Source organism: Saccoglossus kowalevskii, chromosome 19, assembly GCF_978046115.1.
Source record: "Saccoglossus kowalevskii chromosome 19, keSacKowa6.1, whole genome shotgun sequence".
Lineage (NCBI taxonomy): Eukaryota > Metazoa > Hemichordata > Enteropneusta > Harrimaniidae > Saccoglossus > Saccoglossus kowalevskii.
In genome coordinates, this window is record NC_140659.1 from 30,782,335 (window position 1) to 30,809,005 (window position 26,671).

General features: G+C 34.3%; 1 protein-coding gene across 2 annotated transcripts in view; it reads left to right on the top strand.

Moving 5' to 3' along the window:
• LOC102809660 (disks large homolog 5-like) overlaps positions 1 to 26,671 on the top strand; it is a 76,977-nt gene that overhangs the window by 39,211 nt on the left and 11,095 nt on the right. For both annotated transcript variants that reach the window (XM_085493893.1, XM_085493894.1), the window contains exons 3-9: positions 13,446 to 15,039; positions 16,617 to 16,755; positions 19,005 to 19,126; positions 19,574 to 19,676; positions 21,958 to 22,131; positions 22,423 to 24,233; positions 26,443 to 26,602. In XM_085493893.1, the coding sequence (XP_085350019.1) occupies positions 13,446 to 15,039; positions 16,617 to 16,755; positions 19,005 to 19,126; positions 19,574 to 19,676; positions 21,958 to 22,131; positions 22,423 to 24,233; positions 26,443 to 26,602 (4,103 nt within the window). The remainder of the gene's footprint in view (positions 1 to 13,445; positions 15,040 to 16,616; positions 16,756 to 19,004; positions 19,127 to 19,573; positions 19,677 to 21,957; positions 22,132 to 22,422; positions 24,234 to 26,442; positions 26,603 to 26,671) is intronic.

Consider the following 26,671-nt stretch of genomic DNA (forward strand, 5'->3'; position numbering starts at 1 on the left):
TGTTGTCCATCTAATATCTATGGTATAGTCTGCAAGCTGGCAAACCGGAATCCCTAGCTGAGTTAAAGGGAGTACCTCCTAATACAGAGTTTTAAATTCAGTTACGATAAGAAGGAAATCACAAATTGTCATCATGCAACTAGAAATCCTTTGAATCCTTTGAAAAGACATTATTTCAATCATGGTGATGAGGTAAATTTGAACTGTGTCGGTATTTTCTTTTCGTAATGCCATTCATGTTTCCTTTTGTTCAGCGTTAACCAAGCGAGAATTATTTACAATCATTGATGTGACAGACCCCCTATTACTTTATCAAGACTGTCTCTTAGTTAATTCAAAATACCATTATATAGTGCTGTAATTTTCAATCCATTCAAAGTCTTTGTCTGCTGGATTGGTTCTATTGTGCAATGTCGCCAGTGTTGATTGGTTTTATGTATTATTCTTTCTATAAATTTTGTTTGATTCAGGAAAATTCTGCACATGTTCTTTTCACTGTAACCAATAGTTACTTCATATTTTCTGAACTTTTGACAAGTATATTGTTCTGTATATTGATTTATTTTAATTGTGTTTTGGACACCGTTTCAAAAATGTGTATTTGTTCCCTGCGAGGTTATCAGTTTATTTTTCATCTTCCATCTAACAGAGATGAACAAGTTAACCAGCCTAATTGACACATCATAAAAAACCTGGCTCAATTATAAATCAGTAAATGGGTTCTGTGCAGTTTCTTAGGGGTCCCAGAGATTATTGTGACTAAGTTAAAGGGTATAACTTTAGAATGAACTGCACTGTGTTCAGTAGAATATCATAGAACATTCTAACCTTTTCATTTATTATCATATTGCTATTTACTGTTAGAAAAAAAAGTATTTATTACAAATATTATTATTATTACTACTACAAAAAAAAATTGCGCAAATCTCAAGAAAATATGTGTGACACAATGAAAACTGCAGGTTAACAGTGTTCAATGTGTGTATCAAGTGACCTTTGACCCTCCATTACATCATAGGTACAAAACAAAATGGCAGTCCAACAGTGAACTGGCTTATTGTATGAAAAAAGTATGAATTTTCTAGGCCTTTATATTTAGTATTATGAGATCACCCAATTTGAAAGCCAAAATTTCTGAAAATGCTTTCGTGAAAAAAAAAATTATGAAGCATCAAGGCAAGGTTTCAAGGCAATCGCCCACGTGAATTTCAAATCCCAGTTTTTCATTGTACGTAATATTAAAAAGATTTATAAGATGAGGTTTAGCAAAGGTGTGATTTGTGAATTGGAGAAGTCAAACAAATTGCATCCTATGATGCTAGTGGTTAGAAATATGTTTGACCGACCGGCACAGATTACATAGCGAGATAGTTTACTTCTCATAAAAGATACATCACATGTTATCATACATGGTTATGAACGATGCAAATCCTTGGTGATACTTTTCCAAAAGTTGTTTTTAATAGTATTTTATATAATTTTGTATCTCTTTATGACATATTCATATTTGGCAGTTAGAGAAATGTGCTTTATTTTCCTTGTCTACTGCTGTCATCTTACATGACGAAAACTCGTAACTGTACTCTTCGGAGTTACTTTCTGCCTTGTACCGTATTTTCGCCTCCCAATTTTTGTATACTGCCCGTAACAGTGTTCATCAGGAGCTATTTCAGTTTTAGCATTTCTACAAGTTTCGATAACGATCGTTACTCACATTGACAAGCTTGTGTGGTCAATTATTATTCGATCACTCAAAGATATTGGTTGAGACTTACAAATTGCAGTGATTATCTTGAACTAGGAGAGACTCACTCAAAGGGTATAGCAGTACATGTACAGTACAGCAATGGTTTAAAATTTACAAACAGACATGTGATCATTTTACCTTGAACAAAATCTGTCTATTCATCCTCCAATAATGTATTGACTCCAATGTTTTGTTAGGCACCAAAATATGATATATAAAAAACTGAATAATTTAAGTAAAACACCTAAAATATTCATACTAGTATATAAACAAAAATAAGACTAACCCGTTTCCCAATTCGCTTGATTAAAATATTTTATAAAAAAATTACTTTGATATTTAAAAGATGTGATAATTGAAATATAATTTGAAGGTCAAAATTCATCTATCATGGCTGACGAAAGTCTGGTTGTCACCTGTTGGTGGAATCTATTTTCTTTTCAATAAACAAATATTATTTAAGTTTTAAAACATAAACAAATGTAATTGAAATACAAACACTGAAACCCATCAATATGTGGATACTGGAGACATCATATAAATTAGGTGTCATGCTCATCTGTCAGATCTTAATGACTTTATTTGAGGTCAAAGGTCATCAGTCACATTTCAAACAAACTGCAGACGACAGATGATTTGATAAGTTTTGCATGGTAAACAAATATTTCAACCACTTGACTTGAAAATTTATATGATATATTTTTTCATATCAATTTTTACAGAATTTGAACGGAAGTGTAATGTTCTCACTAATATATAAATCTACAATATTTACTTAGTTTTACATCAGCAGATGCCAGTACTTCCAATTTAATATCAATCCACGTAATAGATAAGAAGTGACGTTATTTTGGCCGTAAATTATTGGTACGTTGAAATACTTATCAAAATAGATATTATGTTTTTAGTGTTAAGTGCTATTTATACATGTTAGTTATCTTTTAATAATTTCAGTCTGGACAAATTTTGTCAGATTCTTCTATTAATATTCTGAAAAACTGTCAAAATATTTAATCTTGGCAACTAGCCTCGTAGGCCATTTCCATATATTTGCCATATAAAAAAAAAAAACCTTAGTTCTTTGGCCGATATGATTGAATAAAATTTATAAAAATTAATATATCAATTGAGCTTCTGAATCACTACATAAAAAAATATAAAAATGGTTAAAAAAAATGTAGACTGTTAGAAACATTTTTGAATGATGGAAAATCAGATGTGACACCTGGTTAGTCAAGCGCTTTTGAGATTATTAATAATTTAAGAATCAACGGATATTGCGTTGACTTGATCCTCTACAAGTATTTATTATTCATTATGTTGGTAGCTTTCTTCAAAGATGGATTAATTTCAGTTTTACAAATATGATTATTGACTGGATCAAGTTGTTATAAAGGATAGTGTAAAAAAGAGCTTCATAACTTCATAAAATTAACAGGAATGGGAAATGTTCCTTTGTGCTTTTATCATGATAAGATGTCTTACATTGAGGGCACTCTTACATCCTGTTTCAAAATGAAACTTCAAGACATCAATGCATTTCAAAATAACTTATATTTTGAGGCTTAATGTCACTTCTTAAATAAAATAATAAAATGGGGGAAGGAAAAGGTGGTGGTGCTGGGAAAACTGGAAAAATAGACATGAAAGCTACCAGTTGATAACAAAATAAATAACTGAATCAGTCTTTGGGAATACATTTTGCTAATCCTCTAATTAAGGTGGAAACTGTGTATAATTTATGCAGCCTATGTCATGTAATCCGGTCACAACATAACTTCATAAATTGTCTGTGTACACTCCGGATTTGTCTTTTGTTTTCCATTGATTTTAAAATCCTTGTCTATTTATTTGGTATTCATCCTGGGAAATGATGTGGGCTTTATAATCTGGATTACTGTAAAATACTTTTTTCGCTTGGAATTAATTTTCACTTTTTTTTTGCAGAAGGAATGATTCAGTGAAAATAAAATCCAGCGAATATACCCTTTTTCCTATATTTGACATTCAACTTGTCAAAAATCAATGAAAATAAATTCCATAAAAAAACACCCAAAATGTCTTTTCAGCGAAAATTAATTCCAGCTAAAATAAAGTATTTTACAGTATGTCTGTGTAATATGGTGGTTAATAACTAATATTGTTGCTGTAACAAGGAATGCATTTATTCAATTATGATATTGTACAAAAGATATGCAGTCATTGTTTGTGTAATTAAAACAAGGGACATGTCTGTATAGAACACTAATTAATTTCTAAAAGAAACACAATAATACTTGTATCTAAGTGTAATATATATATATATACCAAAAGTTTAGAAATGTTCCAGCCACCTCAGCTTTAATGTTTTTGCAGTCTCCTTCACTAATTTGACTGTATTATTTCTGTATATTCTAAGTATTTGTACTCAATGCTTTGTATAAATTTTCTTTTCTTTCCAGTTTTGATCAAATTAAGATAAGTCAGTTGTTGGTTGATTAATTGCATTTAGTGAAAAATTAGCAACAAAATGATTAAATTGTTTAACTTGGACGTGATCTAGTTATTTTCGGGTTAATTCTAACACTATGTTTTTGCTAATTTTAATAAACATAATATTTTCAACCTTTCTTCACTTAAGAATTTAGTTCATTTATCGTTAAATATGAATTTGTAATGCTGTAGTTAATACCTCAAGGTCAAGAGGTACAAAATTTGCATATTCAATCATGGCTGACAGAGATGTAAACGTAACCATGGTCGATATGATACGTTAATAAAAGGGTGAAAAATTATGTATGCATATCATTTCAATTTCATTTCCCATAGGGTCCTTTAAGTGTTGCAAACCGCCAACATAAGGAAGCACATACTGAGTACAATAATGTTTTCATTTGTACTTCAGAGGGGAAGTAACTGAAGCAGAAAAAGTTTTTTTCATTTTGTTGCTGTTATTGTACCAGGGCATTTCATGATTTGTAAAATGTTGTACATTGTTCCTTCTCTGATTATAACATCATGTTCTTTTGTGTAAAACTGAATTGGTATAATGTTGTGGCTAATGGAACGCTACTTACACCTGACCCTATTATCGTTAGAATCATTTTAAAAAGAAATATTGCAGTACTTTTCCTCTAAATTTATTGATATATAAAGAACATTTTTGAGTTAATTTATAACCAAAAATAATATTAGCAGTTAAATTTGTTGTACACATTTGTTTCAAGAAAATTAATTTTAATTTTTGAATTATTGACTTTTCTGTTCACCAAGAATATGTTTTAACAAATTATACTTAAACATTTTTTTCTTAATTTCCAAAAAATAAATGATCTAATTTTATTCAATTCAGTTACTAAATTTAAATGACAGTTGATGAAGTATTGGAAAAAAACATTGGTAGGAAACTCTACAAAAATAAATCAATAAGAATTTTGGTAGAATACAAATGAAACCATAGCAACAGCAATGTTCAATATTGAAATATTTTACAAGGAGCCTCTTTGAAAATAGAAATTAAATGTTGATATGAATATTTATAAAAGAGAATACCGGGTATTATATACCCTGCAATCTCTCATTGAAAAGTGGTTAGAGCAAATCTCCCTTGCTCAAAATGAAATGGCTTCACTTTAAAAATGTCCCTCCTATGATGACCCTTCCACTCCCTGCTTATAAATAGAAGACTCCATATTTCTATTCTTTCTGTCAACCCTATTGGTTGTATCACTCCACTATTGTCTTCCCATTGGAGTGCACACCATGATGAAGGCTTCGCTTCTTGGTCTCGTCTGGCAGCTTACATGTCTACCTTGGTACTTGTGAAGAAAATTGGAATCTATTTGTGAGGACCAGGTAGTACTAGCTGAGTAGATGCTTCACATCATCAGAACAGTAATGGTTGACAAGTCTTTCAATAGTCAGTCTAAAGCGCAGATATTTTCGGGTATTTTTTTAATGAGTTATTAACAGTGCAGTCAATGTGTTACTTAGTTATGTTAATTTGCATATTTTTTTATATAATTATTTACCTTGAAATAATGGTCAGATTGAAAACTGATAGCTGTGTTTTTATTTTTAAATCAAGGATGAGTTTATCTAAAATAGTTTATGCAAGTTTTTAAACATTTTTTAAGCAATATAATTTACATCTTAAAGACGTCAATAATTAGAACATGATGGCAGTACAATTCATTCATTGAACGTAGTTTGTTTATGTGCACTCGCAAGCATTATAGTTAGTGTAACAACAGGGTCTTATATCTGTATTGAGGCATAATTTTTAACAGCAACTGTTAGATAATATATCTCTCTACACGACAATCACTTTCATTCATTTAGAATTAAAGTCTAATTGATAACAAAATATCGATATTTTTGTACAACATTACATCAATAATAATAATAATCATTCATTGCCTTGATTGCAAATAATATTCTATTTAAACATACAATTAAGAATATGCATTAAATTGGTTCAGAACTTGCTTTAAGTATAACAATATAATTGCAAACAAATGTCCAATTATATTCGCTGTTTATGCATCTGAAAAATTAAATTTTTAGTTTCAATAATTCTATCAAACATTTATAAAACTGAAAATTAAATTTAATAAATATATAAATTGCCAGGTTTGTTTGTGATGACATATCAGACCGTTGTAGAAAGATGGGTGGTCTATTTATAACTTTATAGCAGTTGATATAATGCAGGCTAAAAAAATTATAACATTTGATATTCAACCGAATAACACAGCCTGATTGGACGATTTTGTCAGCTTAATTTTAAACATAACCCTTCTTAATCTTTGTCTTTTGACATTTTGTGTTTAGTTATGAAATTAATATAATAATATAATTTGTATAGGTGTATGCATAATTAATACCATACAACAGTTTAGATGAAACACAGATGTAATTTAAATATTGATTAAGAAATTAAGCATGAAAATTAATATTAATTTAAGATATGCTTCTTTTCTGACTTTCTACTAAAATTTATAATTTCGGTTTTAACATTTTTTCGAAGATTAGAAATTTTTTTTATTAGTCAAATTTATATTGAACTTTAGTACCAAATGCACATTGAGTCGATTTATTTTGGTTGAAAATTACTAAATTAGTTATTTTTGCCCTTACTTAATACATTTCTGCACAGTGGTTGATATTGAAACATGGCGGCATGTAAACTAACTGGAACCCCATCAACAACACGGCGGGTGGATTTCCTCAAGTTGTTCCTCCGGAAAGTTCAACCTTTCTACTTCATCGAGTTAATGGGAGAAACCAACAACTACAGACGATGTATGTATTGAACCTTTTATATTAATGTGTCAGCATGATGTCTCTACTTTGCCATTTGAGATGTTTTTTTGTCAAGCAAAGCTGAAACATACCTTGTCATAACAGTTTAAATTTTCAATTGCTTTTTTTTTGTATTGTACAGTGTAGGGGGTATGTCATTCGGGTTAAGACATTCTTTTCTTATATTTTGTACTAAATATTTCTCGGAAACTGTTCATATTATTAATTATATGTTGTCTTGGGTCATTTAAATGACAATACCGGGACTCAATACCGAGACTCTCTTGATAGCATAATACATTTTCATGCTTGAAACTGTATCTGGTGAACTTTTCTGTTCTTGTATTTGACCTTTCTCTAGATATTTGGTGAATGTTGCCAAGGCGAATTTCTACTCGTATTTTTCATAGTTGATGTATTATATTAAACAATTCAATTTCAATTGACTTCAGTCATTGCAAATTAAGATGAAATTGGTTGACTGAATAAAAATATGCTTGAATGAAAATAAAAACATTCATCATTTTTTAGCTGTAACTAACACCATTCCATGGATGGTGTTTATTTAAAAACCGATAAAAATAATATAATGTGTGATTCAAGCAGAAATAACATTTTATTATTGATTGCACTTTATATATGTAGTACTTTAGAGTGTATTTGTCGTAGAATAGTAAAACATTTTTTGCTCATATTCTTTTGAATTTAATATTTTTTTCATAAGTCAATTTATAACAAAATCGACGCAAAGTTTTCTAAGGACTTGAATTGAAATCGCATAGAAGCTGACAATGTAAACAATAGCATTGTTGTGGAAAAAACAATGCCCATAGGGTGACATAACAATTAATTCACAATATTATTTTACGAGTTCTGTGGTTTGCGTATTCACTGGAACTTTTAACAGAAAAGGCGACAAAATATGATTGATGTCATTATGCTGCTTCACCTGCAATTGTTCCTCATGCGTGTAATAAATTGGTAACTCCAATTTTCCAGAGAATAATAAAATTATTAAATTATTAGAAATGTTAATTCATTACTCTAGAATATTCATCGCATGTCTGCTATGGTTATCAAATTTTTTTAAAGCGAAAGCAAACATTACATACATAAAAGCGTATTGAAGTGAATGTGTGAAATTATGCCTGTGGCTTTGTGAGGTACGGGTGCTTTATTTGTTCATTATTTCCAATAAAATATTCCCATGGGTTTCCCCTTGTCTGTTCCTCTACCATTTGGGAATAGAGTTACACTCCAACTATTGTATTGGTACATTCCATTATGCATTGTGTAGGAATTGCACTACATTATAGATTGATTAAGTTAAAAAAAATGTTCTATCCTTGCGAGTAATAACTGTGTTCTTCTTCCGCAAGACAATCGTGAAATTATGTACTAGCAAAAATTTGTCTGGGTTCTGAAGATTACGTCATGATGAATGTCGTTTAATTGTGAAAAACACAAAAAGTGAAATTTAAACAGTTTGCTGCAGTTATCATGATTGCATCAAAGCATTCTGGGAAATTTGAACTGCAAACATTTCAGACAATGTGGTCTGTGTGAACAATACAGCAAGCACTAATGGGTAAAAGCAAGTTCACTCAGTAAATCAGTTTTGCATAATTTAATGATTAACTTCATTATAACAAATGCACTGTCAATTATCTTGTTTCGTTAGTTCAAATCTAATAATTAATCACATTACGTAATATGTTGTTAAAAATTTATTCAGTCTGCACAATTTTTCATTCTAACTGTCAATAATATGGAAATTTGGTCTCAATGCTACTGCAATCAGAAAATATTATGGAAAAGAGGATAAATATGCACTAGCAAAACATTTCCATAATTGTTACTTTTATCACATTGGTCGTTACAGAGACATATGGTGTCTGCAATGTGAGAAAATATTAATTCACAGTTTGCAATAAAGTGGTGAAGCTTCCAAAACATGCTTCATACTCTTAAAAAACCTGAGCCACTTTAATCAAAATGAGTGTCACTTTATAGGCCATGTGTCATGTTTTTTTTCACCGCTGAGGTTTGAACATATAATTCAGGAATGATATTGAGTGGACTCTCCCCGACAATGCCCAGGGTACTCACAAGGGGAAGTTTTCTTAAAATAGAGGGTGGACTGTTGCCCTGGGAACCATCCAGGGACTTGAACAAGGGATATCCAGAGTAGAGTATGGGCAATTGCTTGTGTATGATATCAGAGAAATTGCATAATTAAAATATATAACTGCTATAAATCTTCAAATACAGCACTCAAAATGTCACAAAGAGAATGATTTGCACTAAGCAATGAACATACTCACCTAAAATAATGTAATGTTGTTATCTCATACTCAGACAATGAAAATGGCATGTACATGTAGGCGTGTGTCAAGTGTCAGAAAAAGGACAGGATTAGATTATTTCTCAAATAGTAATCATTTGAAAGCCTTGTATTAATAATGGACCACATGACCATTATTAATATTACTATTATTATTATTATTATTTGTTCGTAACCTTCATGTGTGATAATGATGAGCAGGTTTGTCGTGCAAAAAGTTAACCTTCAAAAAAAATTAATAAAAGTTGGGATCATAGAAGTATATCCTGATGCCTTGTGACCAGGATTGTAATTTCTTGATAAATAATGGCCCATAAATATTGTAAAATGGTCACTTGTGTAATTACACAAAACTAGCATAAATCATCTGTCTGCGTTGTGTCCTGACTATACATATACAGTGGCTAGAGACAAGACTATCAAATCTCGCTGCGGGCTGACTACCCAGACGTAACCTTTCTAAATCTGATTTATTAAATATAATATTTTCACTACTGTATGTGATGTATCTGATATCAACTACAGTATGTTACTCCAAGGGGGTCTTGTGCTTCCCGCTGAGTTGCCAGTTGCAGATCCATCCGCCAAGCCCTTAGGGATAGAAGTACCTTGACCCAAGCTCTTGAAGTATTAGGTATACTCTATCTTCTGATTGTCTGTGGTTTCAGATGTGACTACCCACTGAAATAGAATTTTTATTACTGAGATATTATAACATTTTTCAAACTAATTAACCTTTGTATTCTGCTGTCAACTTTTGTCACCATTTGCAAAGGAACATGTAACATCTATTTGTATTCTTGGGAGTAAACATCAGGTCATTTTCACCGCCTATGGTTGAAACCTCTCCGACAACTTTTTGAGCTAGTTGTTGAGATTTTCCTGAACAGTGTAATAATACTACTCTACATGTACAACATACATTCATTTTGTTGTTGAATATTACCTCAAAGTTAAATTGTTTCCTTGATTTTCGTTGATTTCATCGTCTCTTCATTAGGCGTTCCACAGCAGGTCTCGCAGAGCGCATAGAAATGCATGGTACTGTGGTACACATCCAAACAACATGGAACCTTCTGTCACATAGCTCTGTTGTCAATAATATGTATTTTTTATAACTATATAATTTATATATAAGATAAAAATATTGAAAACTTTTCATTGAAACCAGTTATCTCATGTCTGTTTAGTGTGAAACTATAATTTATTTTGATGACAATCATATAATTTAACTACATATTTCCATGGTAACACTTGAAAAGGTTTTTAGGGTTTTAATGTTTATTTAATAATGGATTTATGTGCTTGTATTAAATATGTCAATCATTTAAAAATTAAATTTCATCATGACTGATATTTTGATGGCTTCTGTTGACTTGAAGGTTACGCATAGTTATGATTTCATTTGGTGTTCTCCTCAGTTACGCACACCACTAAACTGTGATGATACTCTCATGCTTTTCATATCTCAGACTTGTATACTGCTACACTGTGACGATACTGTCATGCTTTTCGTATCCCAGACACGTACACCGCTAAACTGTGATGATACTCTCATGCTTTTCATATCTCAGACTTGTATACTGCTACACTGTGACGATACTGTCATGCTTTTCGTATCCCGGACACGTATGTCGCTACACTGTGACGATACTGTCATTTTTTTTGTATCCCAGTCACGTACATCACTACACTGTGACGATACTGTCATGCTTTTCGTATCTCAGACACGTACACCGCTACACTGTGACGATACTGTCATGCTTTTCGTATCCCAGACACGTACACCGCTACACTCTGACGATACTGTCATGCTTTTCGTATCCCAGACACGTAAATCGCTACACTATGACAATACTGTAATGTTTTCGTATCCCAGACACGTACACCGCTACACTATGACGATACTGTCATGCTTTTCATATCCCAGACACGTAAATCGCTACACTGTGACAATACTGTCATGCTTTTCGTATCCCAGACACGTAAACCGCTACACTCTGACGATACTGTCATGCTTTTCGTATCCCAGACACGTAAATCGCTACACTGTGACAATACTGTAATGCTTTTCGTATCCCAGACACGTAAACCGCTACACTGTGACGATACTCTCATGCTTTTCGTATCCCAGACACGTAAACCGCTACACTCTGACGATACTGTCATGCTTTTCGTATCCCAGACACGTAAATCGCTACACTGTGACAATACTGTCATGCTTTTCGTATCCCAGACACGTAAACCGCTACACTGTGATGATACTGTCATGCTTTTCGTATCCCAGACACGTACACCGCTCCACTGTCATGATACTCTCATGCTTTTCGTATCCCAGACACGTAAACCGCTACACTCTGACGATACTGTCATGCTTTTCGTATCCCAGACACGTAAATCGCTACACTGTGACAATACTGTAATGCTTTTCGTATCCCAGACACGTACACCGCTACACTGTGACAATACTGTAATGCTTTTCGTATCCCAGACACGTACACCGCTACACTCTGACGATACTGTCATGCTTTTCGTATCTCAGACACGTACACCGCTACACTGTGACAATACTGTAATGCTTTTCGTATCACAGACACGTACATCGCTACACTGTGACAATACTGTAATGCTTTTCGTATCCCAGACACGTACATCGCTACACTGTGACAATACTGTAATGCTTTTCGTATCACAGACGCGTACATCGCTACACTGTGACAATACTGTAATGCTTTTCGTATCCCAGACACATAAACTGCTACACTGTGACAATACTGTAATGCTTTTCGTATCACAGACACGTACATCACTACACTGTGACAATACTGTAATGCTTTTCGTATCCCAGACACGTAAACCGCTACACTGTGACAATACTGTAATGCTTTTTGTATCCCAGACACGTACATCGCTACACTGTGACAATACTGTAATGCTTTTCGTATCCCAGACATGTAAACCGCTACACTGTGACAATACTGTAATGCTTTTCGTATCACAGACATGTACACCGCTACACTGTGACGATACTGTCATGCTTTTCGTATCCTGGGGAGAACATTACTTCAATGGATATTGACAGTATTTTTTCTACCCCCATGTTTTGTTTAATTAATTGGTTTCTAATAATAATTTTTATCTGTTATATAATAATGCTTATGAAAACTACACTTGATGCTATTCACAGAATTCTTATATTTTCAATTGTATTTCCAACATGAAATCAACCATTCAACAACAAAAATGTGACGTATATATCCAGTGACTAACAATATTTTGACACTGAGACTGGTAATGATCTGGACTGTCATTCAAAGTCGGCAAATCATTACTACTTTGGTACTGTCAGGTGAATCTGTCTACGGGATGGATGTAAGTGGGTATACATGTATGCTTAGATCCACCGCTGGTGAAAATCTAAAAAACATTTCTAGCAGTAAAAAATATTCTGAGGTTGCTCTTTAAATAGATGATACAGTACTTCTCTTCCCATCATGCTTTGCACGAAAGAGGATACCGGTAGTTATTAATTGCTACTACCCAAAATAATTACAGCTAGTAGGGGTTAAAATGGATGAGGATTACTATGTGCTGGTGATGTGTTTGCTTACTGTATGATATCTGAGAATGTGAGCGTGAACACGTGGTCATTTAATTAGAAGTAGAATTGTAGGTTTTGAATCAATACTTTGTCTTGAATATTTCATTTGTGTGATTGTTGAGTTGAGTAAAGTTTGTGGCATTATTAATAATTCTGTAATAATGTTGTGCAAAAATGTTGTAAGAGTATTTTAATATGTGTATTAGATGATGTGAAATAATACATCCCAGTAAATGTCACTGAACTGTTGGATCTGACCTGGTTGATGACAGAAAAGCACAGAAACACAAGTCATGTAATTGATGAGGAACCTATCTTGTATATTGATTAATGCGAGACATTCATTATCGTAACATCTTAAAATGACAAAAAAGACAGCCATGAGAGTTATCTTTTCGATATGTAATAAATCTGATTGGGTCTGTCATTTTGTTGGTGTGTTCTGATTATTTTCTTGTTTGTGCTCACAGGCCCAAGATTGGTTCTGCCTCCCACGCAGCAGTATTGCAGTCATGACCTTTGTGAAGAGAACGTGCGACTACTGAAAGCTGAATCAAAGCTCATCTCGGATGAGAGAGATCAGATTAGAAGAGAACTGGATCACTATAAAAGAAGAGTCATGCAACAGCAAAATAGCGGCAGTGTCGGAAGCGTTGGGAGCATGGATGATCCAGGAATGACACCCAGGCATCGTCATGATAGTCACTCAAATCGAGATTATGATAGATTGAAGGAGGAATGTCAGAAAGCTAAAAATGATCTGGAAACTTTAAACAGTCTTTATTTGGAAATCAGTCACAAGTGTACGAACTACGCTACTGTGTGTGAGCGCCAAACTCGAGAGTTACACTCTTTTAAACAGGAGTGTTTTGATCTAAAAGTGGAAAAGGGACGGGCACAGCAAGATATTGTTGACTTGAAGCAGTTACATAATGATGATAAGCGAGAACTTTCGATGCTACGCGAGATGATAAATCATAAAGGATCCTCCGAGGTCCTAAATAAAATGTACGACACAGCTTTGGAGAAATACGAATCAATGAAAAAGAGCTATGATGATCTTAGAAGGAGGTACTTAGATAAAGAGGAGGAGTTGTCACGGTTACGTTCAAAGTTTGATCTAGTGCAACATGAACGAGATCAAGTTGTGAAAGATAGCAATGACATGAAACAGAAACTAAAGACAATGATAACAAATAGGGAAGAGCTCATACGTGAGCGTGAAAGAGAGCGGGATCAATACCGGGCAGGGAAATTGAAATCTGATAGGCAAAGAGATGAAGTGAGGAAAGAAATGGACAACGCAAGGAAAGTTCTGATACTGGCAAAGAAAGATCTTGCTAGAGTGACTTTAGAACGAAATGATGCGATCGAAGAGTATCGGCGTGTAATGAGTGAACGAGACGTGGTACACAAAGAGATTGAAGCTTTGCAGGATGAACTGCAAGCAGAAAAAAATGCTAGGACAAAGTATGATGGTGTTAAAAATTCATCTCTCAATGAAATTAAATCTTTAAAAATTGAAATAGCTGCTCTTATGAAAAGCCGGGACCAGGCCATAAAACAGAAACAGGAACTGCAAGAACAGTGTAATGAAACAATAAGTGATAAGGCTGAGGTTCAGAAACAGCGAGACGATGCGCTGAATGATTTTGAGAAATATAGGTATGAGCGTGATGTTGCACGTAAAGAAAGGACAGAAGCCATTGATGAGCGTGATCAAATCCTGCGGGAATGCTACAATGTGAAACAGCGACAGCAGTCTGCATCAAGTAATGTTGAGCATTTGTATAAAGAAGTTGAGCGCTTGAATAAACTATTGGAGAAATGTAAAGAAGAGTTACGAGAAGCTAATCAGGATGCCGCCATTGCAAAACAACGCCGTGATTGGGCTTTCAGTGAACGTGACAAGATTGTTTTAGAACGTGAAAGTGTCAGAAAAATGTGTGATAAGTTGAGGCGACAGAGGGACCGGGCAGTTAGCGAGCTGGGGGAATCTCTCCGAGATTCTGATGATGTGCAAAGACAGCGTAGTGATGCAATGAAGGAACTTAGAGTTATCAAGTAAGTACAGTGTAAGATTGGGGAGTTATTGTATAGTGTAGGCTCTAGTGAGGGGCTTCCTCAAAGTCCCGGTCACTGGTAGCATAGTGGTTATCGCTCCAGACTCATGATCAGTAGACCCAAGTTCAAATCCTACCTTAGGCTGAACATCAAATGGTCAATCCCTACCCTGGGTGAGTGTGCCACAGACTCAATGGGAAGGCCAATTCCACTGGCCGAGATTCATTCACTAACGAATGCGACTTTGGGGGAACCTTGGTTAAGGTCCGCAGGTGCTTGTGTCCGAGCCTGGTTGACGCCAGGATAGCGCATTAAAATTGCCATTTGACAGAGAGATGGCCACACAGCCCTGTCATGTATTCCCAAACATGAATATGACTTCTGTGGCAAAATGCACTATGTGTCAGCACTAGCACTTGCAATTTGCACAAATAAAAAAAAAAAAGTCAGGAGAGACAACGGTGACATTCAATGTCCAGAACTGTCGCCTGGCACAAAAATATTTAAAAAAAAAAAAAAGTTCCTTCCTTTCTTTATTTAGACTTAAGAACAATTCTAAAAGTTGACAACAAGTTAAGAAATGAAAAACATGAACGTCTGAAAACGCATGGTTAATACATCCAAAGGAAACAGTAGTCATGACAACTAGTTTGATGATTGGGGTTGAATGAAATCAAATACATTGACTTTTGAGTTCACTTTATGTCATGTAAATTAATTTTCGTATGGATGAACTCTGTGCCAACAATTTGCCTTCATTCTAGTGATTTGACTTCCTGTGCCCAACAAGAATTTTGACTTTTATGTGGATTATTTCTTTTGAAAAATCTTGTAGTAAGTAGAATACATTGCCACTCTTTAAATGATTACACTGGGAATTCCTGTGCTTTCAGTTGACATGACAACACATAGCAACAAACAGTTTTTTAAAGAGGTTTTCATGTACACTTGCAATGTTATTCTTTGCTTCCATTTTTCTCACTTTTGTTTAGTGTTAGAGAATCACTTCTTCATCCTTGTTGAAAATTTCTATTCATTTTTGAATGGCATCATGATGAAAGAATGACTAAGAATGCTTGTTTAAACTGTTCAGTAGCATATCATTATCTTTCCAAAAAAAGCACCTTAAAGTTATAAAATGAGCCATTAGACACATAGTGCCCAATCCATCTAATAGTAAACACTATTTATCAGAAAAACGATCTCATTATTATTAAACAGTGGGTCTTTCTAATAGGAGTTCAACTTACCTTCTATCCTCTACAAAGACAACTATAGATAAGTGCACTTCTTGTTGGGGTGAACCTGAATAGAGGATACATGTATACCTCATCTGAGAAAACACCTCATGAATGAATCTCTAATAAGAATTCAAAAACAGACCACACATGCTGCACTTAGTGCTTACAATTCATCCATTCGTAGTCACAGCGTTAGATGTCTGATGTATTTTAGAAGTAATGCAATTTATGGCTAGTGTTTTGTTGAATGAATATGGAAATGACGTAGCTGCTTAATTTCCTCCGCCAAATAAATGGATAAATTGTTGATATTAATAAAAGTTTTACTTGTTTCAGAGAAAAGCTTCAAATACAGGAAGAGAAGCAATCACGGATGAGTTTGACTCACTTAGTGGCACACCATAGTCGTGATTCAGCCATTGATGCAGATTCTACCGAATGGGAAACGGAAACTGTAGAGCTTGAGTGTCAAAAGGTAACGACTTTCAGGAGTTTGTGGGAGGGGGGAGGGGGCAGCTGATGGTGGTGATGGTGCTGTTCTTTTTAAAGCCTCCCCTTTGCATATTATGTTTTCAGGTCTAATAAGAGGCTTCTAGTATGGTTCCAAGAGTGTATTCACATTGACACCTCATGGTGCCCAAGGTAATGTCTCAATAGTGGCTGGTGGCAACAAAAAGGCCTTTGAGGGAATTTTTATTTGTGATTGTATTGGGAAGTAGTATCATGTGATTGTATGCATAAACTTCATTGTAAGCAAAAATTTATAAAATTTATTATTACATTTTAGCATTTTATGTTTGAAAACATTACCCAAACAACTTTTTACATATTCCTTAAAATTTCGGCTTCCTTTTGCTCAGAACTGGTAACAATTTCCTGAGTCGCCGCAGTTGTGATGTGAAATATCAAACACAAACTGGGCAGGCTGAAGATGTCCAAGATGGCCCTGCTACAGCAAAGTAAATGTATTCTAAAAAACAGTCTGAACATGCTCTTATTATTTTGTTTTTATTTATTTTTTGGTTTTATTTATGACCCCAAAGGTCACATGTCCCGGTATTTTCGGAAAGTACAAAGATGTGTCATGTCAGTAAGGAATATCTCTTCATGGAGTTGAAGACGAACTAAACATGTTAATTCTGACTTGAATTCCAATCGTAAATCATCACATTAATTCTAAAGTTAATTTGTATAAGTATAAAATACCATTATCATTAAAATGGTTTAGCACCTTGTGAAGTAGCTTTAGACTTTTCAATATTATGTCCATTCTATTTTATTGTATCCAATGTCCATGCTTCATGAGTCTCATTTGTAGACAGACTATATGTTATGTAAAGGACCTACCAATGTATAATACAGTACAGTCAGTTTGTTATGATTCTTGTACATTACATATACTGTATGTATTCTATTAGTAATATATGTGCTCACATAATTAACAAATGTGTCTCCATTTTCAAAATGAGTTGCATATTAATAATCCATGATATAATATTTTTATGTGCAATTTTTTTTTGGATTCACTTCTAAAGCAACTACAGTTCTAGTAGGCCACTACTATTTAATTTATTCACTTTCTCACCATACATGTATAAAAACTGCGCTGGCCATTATTGAAATGACTTGCTCTCATTGGTCGCTTAAAACTATGTGCAGCCCTTTTATTGAACGATAATTGGACAGTCCTTTGGGGTCAAGTTCATGAATAGATGAATAAGACTAAATCAGTATTGGATCCTATATATAACAAACTCACCATAATTCTTTCACTTTAAAAATCACTGAGCGTTTTTTGGTATATCACTCGCTAGTGAACATTCTACGTCTAACTAAAAATATAAGCGTCTTCGACAGTGTCGGTTTCTCTCTTCTGAAGCTACAACTGCATGTATATTCAATATTTTGGTTTCCTTAGTGGTTATTGATCAAAGGAGATTTGAAAGTGATTTTATATTCAGTACATGACGTCTGTATATGGCTGCACTGGTTTTAATGAATATATTTGCATATGTGATGTATCAGAGGTATGAGAAGATAAAGTGTAATCATATACCGTATTTACATATTTCAAGAAAAGAGCTTTTAATGGCGTCTAGAAGAATCAAATACTGCCTGCAGGGGTAATGAGGAACTAATTATAAAATGAGCCGTCTTTCTATTGTGGAATAAACGAAGGCTTGCTCAGTTACGTAGGGATGTATTTTTAGAAGGCAGCATTGCTGGCAATGTAATAACTCAAATCCCAAGATATCTGGCCAGGGTGTATGCTTATTGTATTATAAGTCATTGTTGTCACTTTCACAATGTCTTCATTGCAAAACAACCATGACATGTAATGTCTAGGAAATAAATTGAATTGGAAATAGACATTAATAATTGATGCTTATAGATCTTTATGTTATCTTTCTCTGATTCTTGATTTCAAACGCTAACATTATTACCACACTTCATAGACATTGATTTAATCATCTTGTGTTTCTTTCTCAGTCTGATTCTTGATTCGAAACACAGACAATATTACCACACTTCATAGACAGGGATTTAATCATCTTGCGTTTCTTTCTCAGTCTGATTTTTGATTTCAAACGCAGACATTATTACCACACTTAAGTGATTTAATCATCTTGCGTTTCTTTCTCAGTCTGATTCTTAATTCCAAACGCAGACAATATTACCACACTTCATAGACATTGATTTAATCATCTTGTGTTTCTTTTTCAGGAGGATGTCAGTGATTTTGGTTTTGAGATTGGTAATGCCAAGGAGAATCCGCAAAGTCCAGATGATTGTTCAATCTATGTGAGTCGAGTTGATAAAGGCAGTATTGCTGATGGTAGACTTCGGTAAGTCACTGTGTTTATGTATTTATCAAATTGAGTGACTCGCCGATTTTAGTCTTTGACTCTTCCATGATATAACTTTATTGACCACAACCTTCCATTTCTGGAGGTATGGGTAAAACAAAAACATACAGAAAATTATACAGCAACGAAGTATTTCTAAAATTGTACATTTGATAAAGGTATGACCCAATCCAGTGAGCAATATCAGATATAGGATCCATGATAAAGTAGAATTTATGGGTTTTGTTCAACATACTAAATGTGGGATAAATGGAGGCAATTGTGTTGAAGAATTTATCCCTTGTCGGATTGAGTTTGGTACACTCAGTGACGAAATGGTATTCAGATATATAAATTTGTGTATGTAAAAAATTTTTTTTACAACAGATAGTTATTGTCACCTTGATGTCTATGGGTTCAGTTTATATTATTTTGTTGTATTTTCAGAGTGAATGATTGCTTGATGAAAGTCAACGATGTTGATCTAACCAATGTGGACCCAAGTTTTGCTATTAAAGCCGTTAAGAGTGGAGGCGGTGTGCTAAATATGGTAGGTAACTAGTCCGCCTTATTCTAATGAGGGCTCCATATTGCCTGTAGTATATATTAAGAGCAACAGAAACAGGTGAAATGGATTTGATTCTGATGTAGCTAATATTTTCCTAAGTTCCTAGTGTTTCATGGCTTCTTGGCGTCTACCTATGTCTGTCCTGTCACATCAATTTAAAATGTTAACCAATGGCATACATATGCACAAAAAGTAACTTGAAGCACAGCTCCGCAATCCCAGGGATTGCACCAGTGCATCACGGAAAATGTAATTTGCATGGTCCGCCTAGTTGTTTACTTGTTACACAGTTGTTATCACTTCAACTGGAGTTGTTAATTCCGTGAGCTAACATCATGCATTATGCTATTGTCTGTATTGTCTTGCACCATGGAGCCTCTTATTAGTTCCCATTCGAAATAGTTCGAAACAGAGACAAGTCATATTTCATAACCCTCTTGACCAAATCTGATCATTCTTTGCATGTGCCTAGTACTTTATCTGGGACATATACACATGCAGTAGTTTAGCGATTTAATACAAGATGGCTGACTTTTTTTTGAACGTGGTATTATACATGTTGAGATACATGTCCATAATTTCATGTTTCGTATCTCTGTACATGAGCCTGGACAAATGAAATTAGTGTGGATACAAAAAATGCATGAATAGCATATCCTGTTTAATTTCCTACCTACCAGCCAATTATTCACTCTAAATTATTAACTATGCTGTTGGTGCATATTACTTTATTTTTGGCATGAATAACATTTCCCCTAATCCAACGAGGACTATGACTTTTTTTTAGTTCTGTGCTTGCACAAAACAGTGCATTGTTATAAATAAATGTGGTTTATTTGAATGACTTACACAATGTAGTTAACGTACAATGTTTGCAATGTCTTGTTGGCTAGGCAATAATTATGTTATACAATGTGACAAAGTACAAGGTGCCATCAAATTAAAAAAAAAAAAAAAAAAACTTGACTGTGTGGCACGGGCATATCCAGTTGTTTGACACCCCAATATACACAAATATATGTGCAACTCAAATGTTACAAAACATTCTTGAACACGAGCATATTTTTATAGAGTACATTAAGTTGTCAGACACCAACCATTTCACAGTACTGATATATTTCAGGGAACATAACATTTTTTTGCGGATCTTTATAATTTATTTATTTTGAGACACAGTTGTATTTTTTAAGTTGTATGGAATGTCATATATTAAATTCGAGAAGTATACTCGACTTATTGTCGGGACATATTTTTTCGTTATACAACTGTAATCCTGACACACACGAGTGCATGACGAGCCCCTCATAAAGAATGGAAACAACGTTGATACGAGATGGAAACAACGTTGATACGAGATGGAAACAACGTTGATACGAGATGGAAACAACGTTGATACGAGATGGAAACAACGTTGATACGAGATGGAAACAACGTTGATACGAGATGGAAACAACATTGATACGAGATGGAAACAACGTTGATTTTATGAGAGACATGCTTTATTTTCACATCACTGTGTAATTGTTGCAATAAGTAAGAGATTACCACAGGATGACTGACATGAGATGAGAGCTTTATGGAAGATAAGCAGATGGCTTAACAGACTTCTTTAAGTAAATAAAAATTAGTTACAGGCAAAATTGTCTGCAAACTGTAAGCAAGAAGTGCATTGCTTGCTGAAAATTCAAATGACTTAACCCTGTGAGTCTAAAAATTTTGATACAACGTTTTGTATATTTTAAGTATTGTCTTCAATTTCATTGTTTGTTTGACCAAATTGACATAATTCTTCATTGAATATAGGGTTTGATGAATTTTTAGCTCCATTGTCGACTTTGTCGAGCAGAGCTTATCATAGGAGTGTAATTGTCTGGCGGCGTCTGTGTCAATGTTTTACTTTTTCGACTTCTTCTTGAAAACTACAAGCCTGAATGCTTTGATACTTGGTGTATATGTACCTTGGGTAGGCGTCTCTTAGATTAGTTCATTTCATGATGATATCATCAATTCTCTAACTTTGGTGAATATTTTTGTCGTTTTCGGTGAAAATTTCTGAATTCTTGTCGAAAACAGCAAGTCTGATTGCTTTGATACTATACATATTTCTAATGATATCTTCTGTTCTTTAATTGCAACGTGCATTGCTAACAGCGGAGCTATCTCAGCCGACAGGCTGCTTGTTGAAAAACCTAGAAAAAATTATGCATTATTGATTTGTGACTAAAGTTGACCACATTCTGAAAGCTGGCATGTTTTTTTGCAGGTGATCAAGAGAAGGAGGCCCTCTAGTGGTAAAGCACTGCAGTCCATCCATCTGAATTTGACTGGTAGAAAGGACATTGGCCTCTCATTAGAGCAGGGCATTTTCATTAGTCGTGTTGCTCCAAATTCAGTGGCAGCTCAAGGCAATCTAACTGTAGGGGACAGAGTAATTTATGTAAGTAACTGACAAAGATTGGAGTGATGTGTATGTACTGCGGAAACTATTTGCTAACCACCGTATCTCAACAATCTGTGTTTTCAGCATAATCTGCAACTTAAAATGTGTATTTTCATTGATCAAAATAATTTGAGAACAGTTTGTTATTTTTTCATTGTTCAAAAATCTTAAACTTTCTTTGATCAACAGTCAAATTAGGTTAATTTCTGTCTAAACTAAAATATATATTATATAAAATTTCTGAAATGTGTTATCCCATCTTTGACAATTTGTGTTTATGTGTCACAGGTAAATGGTTCACCAATAGAAAACAAAACAGCATCTGATGTTGAAAAGCTGCTTGAAAGTACAGGAGACTCCATTGCATTATCTATTCTCCGAAGTCCTACAACATCTACTGTCAGTGGAAACAGTATGTTTGATTCTCTCCACGACAAAGACTCAGACTCTACAAAATCTAACTTGCAGTATTCGTCTTCTCATGGTGAGATTATGGAGGAGATAAAGACGCAGCTCCAGAATGTCAAAAACATGTGTGTGCAGACAGACAATGGAATTGTTCCAACACTTCAAAATGGTGCATACTGTGAATACTTAAATCATGAATCCCACTCATCTCGTGCACTTCCAGCAGAACCAGAGGTCACAGTTATTTCACGACCCAAAGAGAGTCCAAAATACCGTGATCCCCCTGTGTTTCGCGTTCCGCCACCGCCAATTGAGTCACCAGACGACGACAACAAATTACCATCATTGCCACAAATGAAAAAACACCCAAGTACAAGATATAAAAAAGCATGGCCTAAGGAAAAAGAAAGCAGTGGAACTTGGCCAAAATCTCGTGGAGCTCCTGAACTATATGAAGTAAAAGGGGGAGGGGTGTATATTAGCCACAGGAAATCAAAAGAAAGGGTTACAATTGCAAATGGATATGAATGGCGGAGGTACATAGAAATTCCTACCAAAGACAACATTAAAGGTTCTGGGGAGATACCTCCGATTCCTCCTGATAGAATTTCATCACTGAACCATTCATCATTTAATAAACACAGTCGACAGTCATCAACGCATTCTTCTGATTCAGCTAGTACCATTGTTGCTGATAGTATAACGCCAAAACATACACCGACACCCTCAGGTGCATCTACAATAACAATGACATCCAATCACCTACATGCTGTACCTCCCCAAAACAATGGCAATGAATACAAACATTTTCCGACTCTTTCCACCCCAGATACAACTATGGATTACTCGGTTGTTTCAGCCAGTGATATTAATGAAGATCCACGACCAAAGTCTGCACCTTTGAAAAGAAAAGAAAACCATCCACACACTGTCAGAGCAGAAATGATTCAGAAGCCAACAACATTGGACATTGCTAAACCTAACATTTACAAACCTGTGGTATCCCCTTTGGTGAACTCTGACTCTTCTCTTACGGTGTGTCGTGCCGAGGCTAAAATATCTCCCAGTCCTGTTTATGTAAACGGTACTCAGATACGCACTTCACCACATTCATACCCAATAGAAACCCATGCTACAACAACTGTGGTTACTTTTAAAGATGTGCCTTTTTTCACAGCAAAAAGTAAGAACATAGAGCGCAATGATGGACCAGCTATCGCCAGTAAACCGCCAACACCACGTTTTTTAAATCATTCTTCAAGTCCGCGATCTTCGATAACACCACAGGATATTGATCGCAAACGACGAACAAGTCCATGCCCGGAGACACATTCAGATGGTTACATTTCAAGCCCTAATACTTCTCGTCGTGAATTGAACCAGAGTCTAGATTTTACGCGCAGGTCGCCAATTCACAGCCCACTTAGAAACTCACCTCATAGTTTTGAAATGAGAGATGGCCATCAGTCACTGCCTTACTATTCTCGGATCAAAATCCCATCGGCCTCTCGGGTGAGTCCGGGCCCCCATTCCAGTACTGGCTCCATTGAGCAGGTTTCCATATCTGACAGAAGCAGCCCGATTTCTCCAACCATTCCTGAACATTCAGTACCTTCCACTAGTTCAGATGGATCACTTTCTAGATTGTCAATCCACAGTACCAATTCAGTGCCAAGGCAGACAGGACCGAGGTGAGCTTAATATTCATTATTTCTTCTATAGTCATCTATGTCAAAGAGTTACTTTGTAATACTGTAAATATTTGTTTTTTCTCTGGCATTTAATTTCACTATTTTGAGAATATTCACTGTTGTTATTTGACATGTTCATATGGGTTTAATTTAGGTGATTAGGAAATATGGTAACATATTAATATAAAAGTCTTATATATATGAATTATGAATCAGATGTTTTGTATTTTATTGCAAGCCTACTCATAATTACTAGTATTTAGATAACTGGTCATAAATCGCATGATAATGTTCATTGGATTATAACGCTATTGTCCCATGGCAACATGAAATAGCATTCTTTTGTTTGTTACTGTGACGTTTTTGAGAAACTTGTTGAATATATTTTTCAAAATTTCATTTTTGACACTTTTAAAAACCCAGATTTTTTAAATAATTCAGACCAACGAAAAAGTACCCCATCATTCACAATATATGATTTTTTCACTCACCAGACTACAATTTAAGATATGACATAATGCCATAGGAACCTATGGTAATGTTATAACAATGCCAAAATGACCACTATCCACTAGAGTACAACAATCACTTTCCCAGAATATTAGGCTAGTGTCCCAACTTTTTAGCTCCGCTGTCGACTTTGTCGAGCGGAGCTTATCATATGAGTGATTGTCCGTCGTCGTCGTCCGTCGTCCGTCGTCCGTGTCAATGTTTTACTTTTTCGACTTCTTCTTGAAAACTACAAGCCTGAATGCTTTGATACTTGGTGTATATGTACCTTGGGTAGACCTCTCTCAGATTTGTTCATTTCATGATGATATCTTCAATTTTGGTGAATATTTTTGTCATTTTTGGTAAAAAATTAAATTTTCGACTTCTTGTTAAAAACCGCAAGTCCAATTGCTTTGATATTACATATATAGGTACTACATGTGGACCTCTCTCAGACTTGTTAATTTTGTAATGATATCATCCATTTTCTAATTTTGGTGAATATTTTTGTTATTTTTGGTAAAAAATTAAATTTTCGACTTCTTGTTAAAAACCGCAAGTCCAATTGCTTTGATATTACATATATAGGTACTACATGTGGACCTCTCTCAGATTTGTTCATTTTGTAATGATATCTTCAATTCTCTAATTTTGGTGAATATTTTTGTCATTTTTGGTAAAGTGATATTTTCAACTTCTTGTTAAAAACCGCAAGTCCAATTGCTTTGATATTACATATATAGGTACTACATGTGGACCTCTCTCAGATTTGTTCATTTTGTAATGATATCATCAATTCTCTAATTTTGGTGAATATTTTTGTCATTTTTGGTAAAAAATTATATTTTCGACTTCTTGTTAAAAACCGCAAGTCCAATTGCTTTGATATTACGTATATAGATACTACATGTGGTCCTCTCTCAGATTTGTTCATTTTGTAATGATATCTTTAATTCTCTAATTTTGGTGAATATTTTTGTCATTTTTGGTAAAAAGTGATATTTTAAACTTCTTGTTAAAAACCGCAAGTCCAATTGCTTTGATATTACATATATAGGTACTACATGTGGACCTCTCTCAGAGTTGTTCATTTTGTAATGATATCTTTAATTTTCTAATTTTGGTGAATATTTTTGTCATTTTTGGTAAAAAGTGATATTTTCAACTTCTTGTTAAAAAGCGCAAGTCCAATTGCTTTGATATTACATATATATGTACTACATGTGGACCACTCTCAAATTTGTTCATTTCATGATGATATCTTCAATTCTCTAATTTTGATGAATATTTTTGTCATTTTTGTAAAAAGTGATATTTTCGACTTCTTGTTAAAAACCACAATCGTTTATGGTGAAAAATTATATTTTTGAATTCTTGTTGAAAACAGCAAGTCCCATAGCATTGATACTATGCATATTGTTCATTTTCTAATGATATCTTCTGTTCTTTAATTGAAATGTGCATTGCTAACAGCGGAGCTATCTCAGCCGAGAGGCTGCTTGTTTAAAGTCAATATCATTATATTGCCCGAGAGTACAATTTATTGCGATATGAATAAATTCTAGGTATTTGCATTATAAGTAGGCTTTTACCGTTATTGTATTATGCAACTATATTACCCTTGGGGGGAGGGGAGGGGGGTCAAAAACAGTTTCATTTCTGTCTTTTTAGAGAAATATGGTAGAATGTGATATTTATATTTTTGTTTCTTGTTTAGATCCAGAGAGCCTAGATTGATTCAAATCAATGAAAGAACGCAAGAACCGCTCGGTTTTCGTATACAAGAGAGTTCACATGGAGGTGTATTTGTTATGTCTGCCACTGAGGGCAGTCTAGCAGAAACGTATGGCTTGGCTTATGGAGATCAAATTCTAGAGGTATAAAATCCTATTCCATAATATTGGTCAAAATACTGGTGGGAAATGCAAATAAAATGTAAACTATTT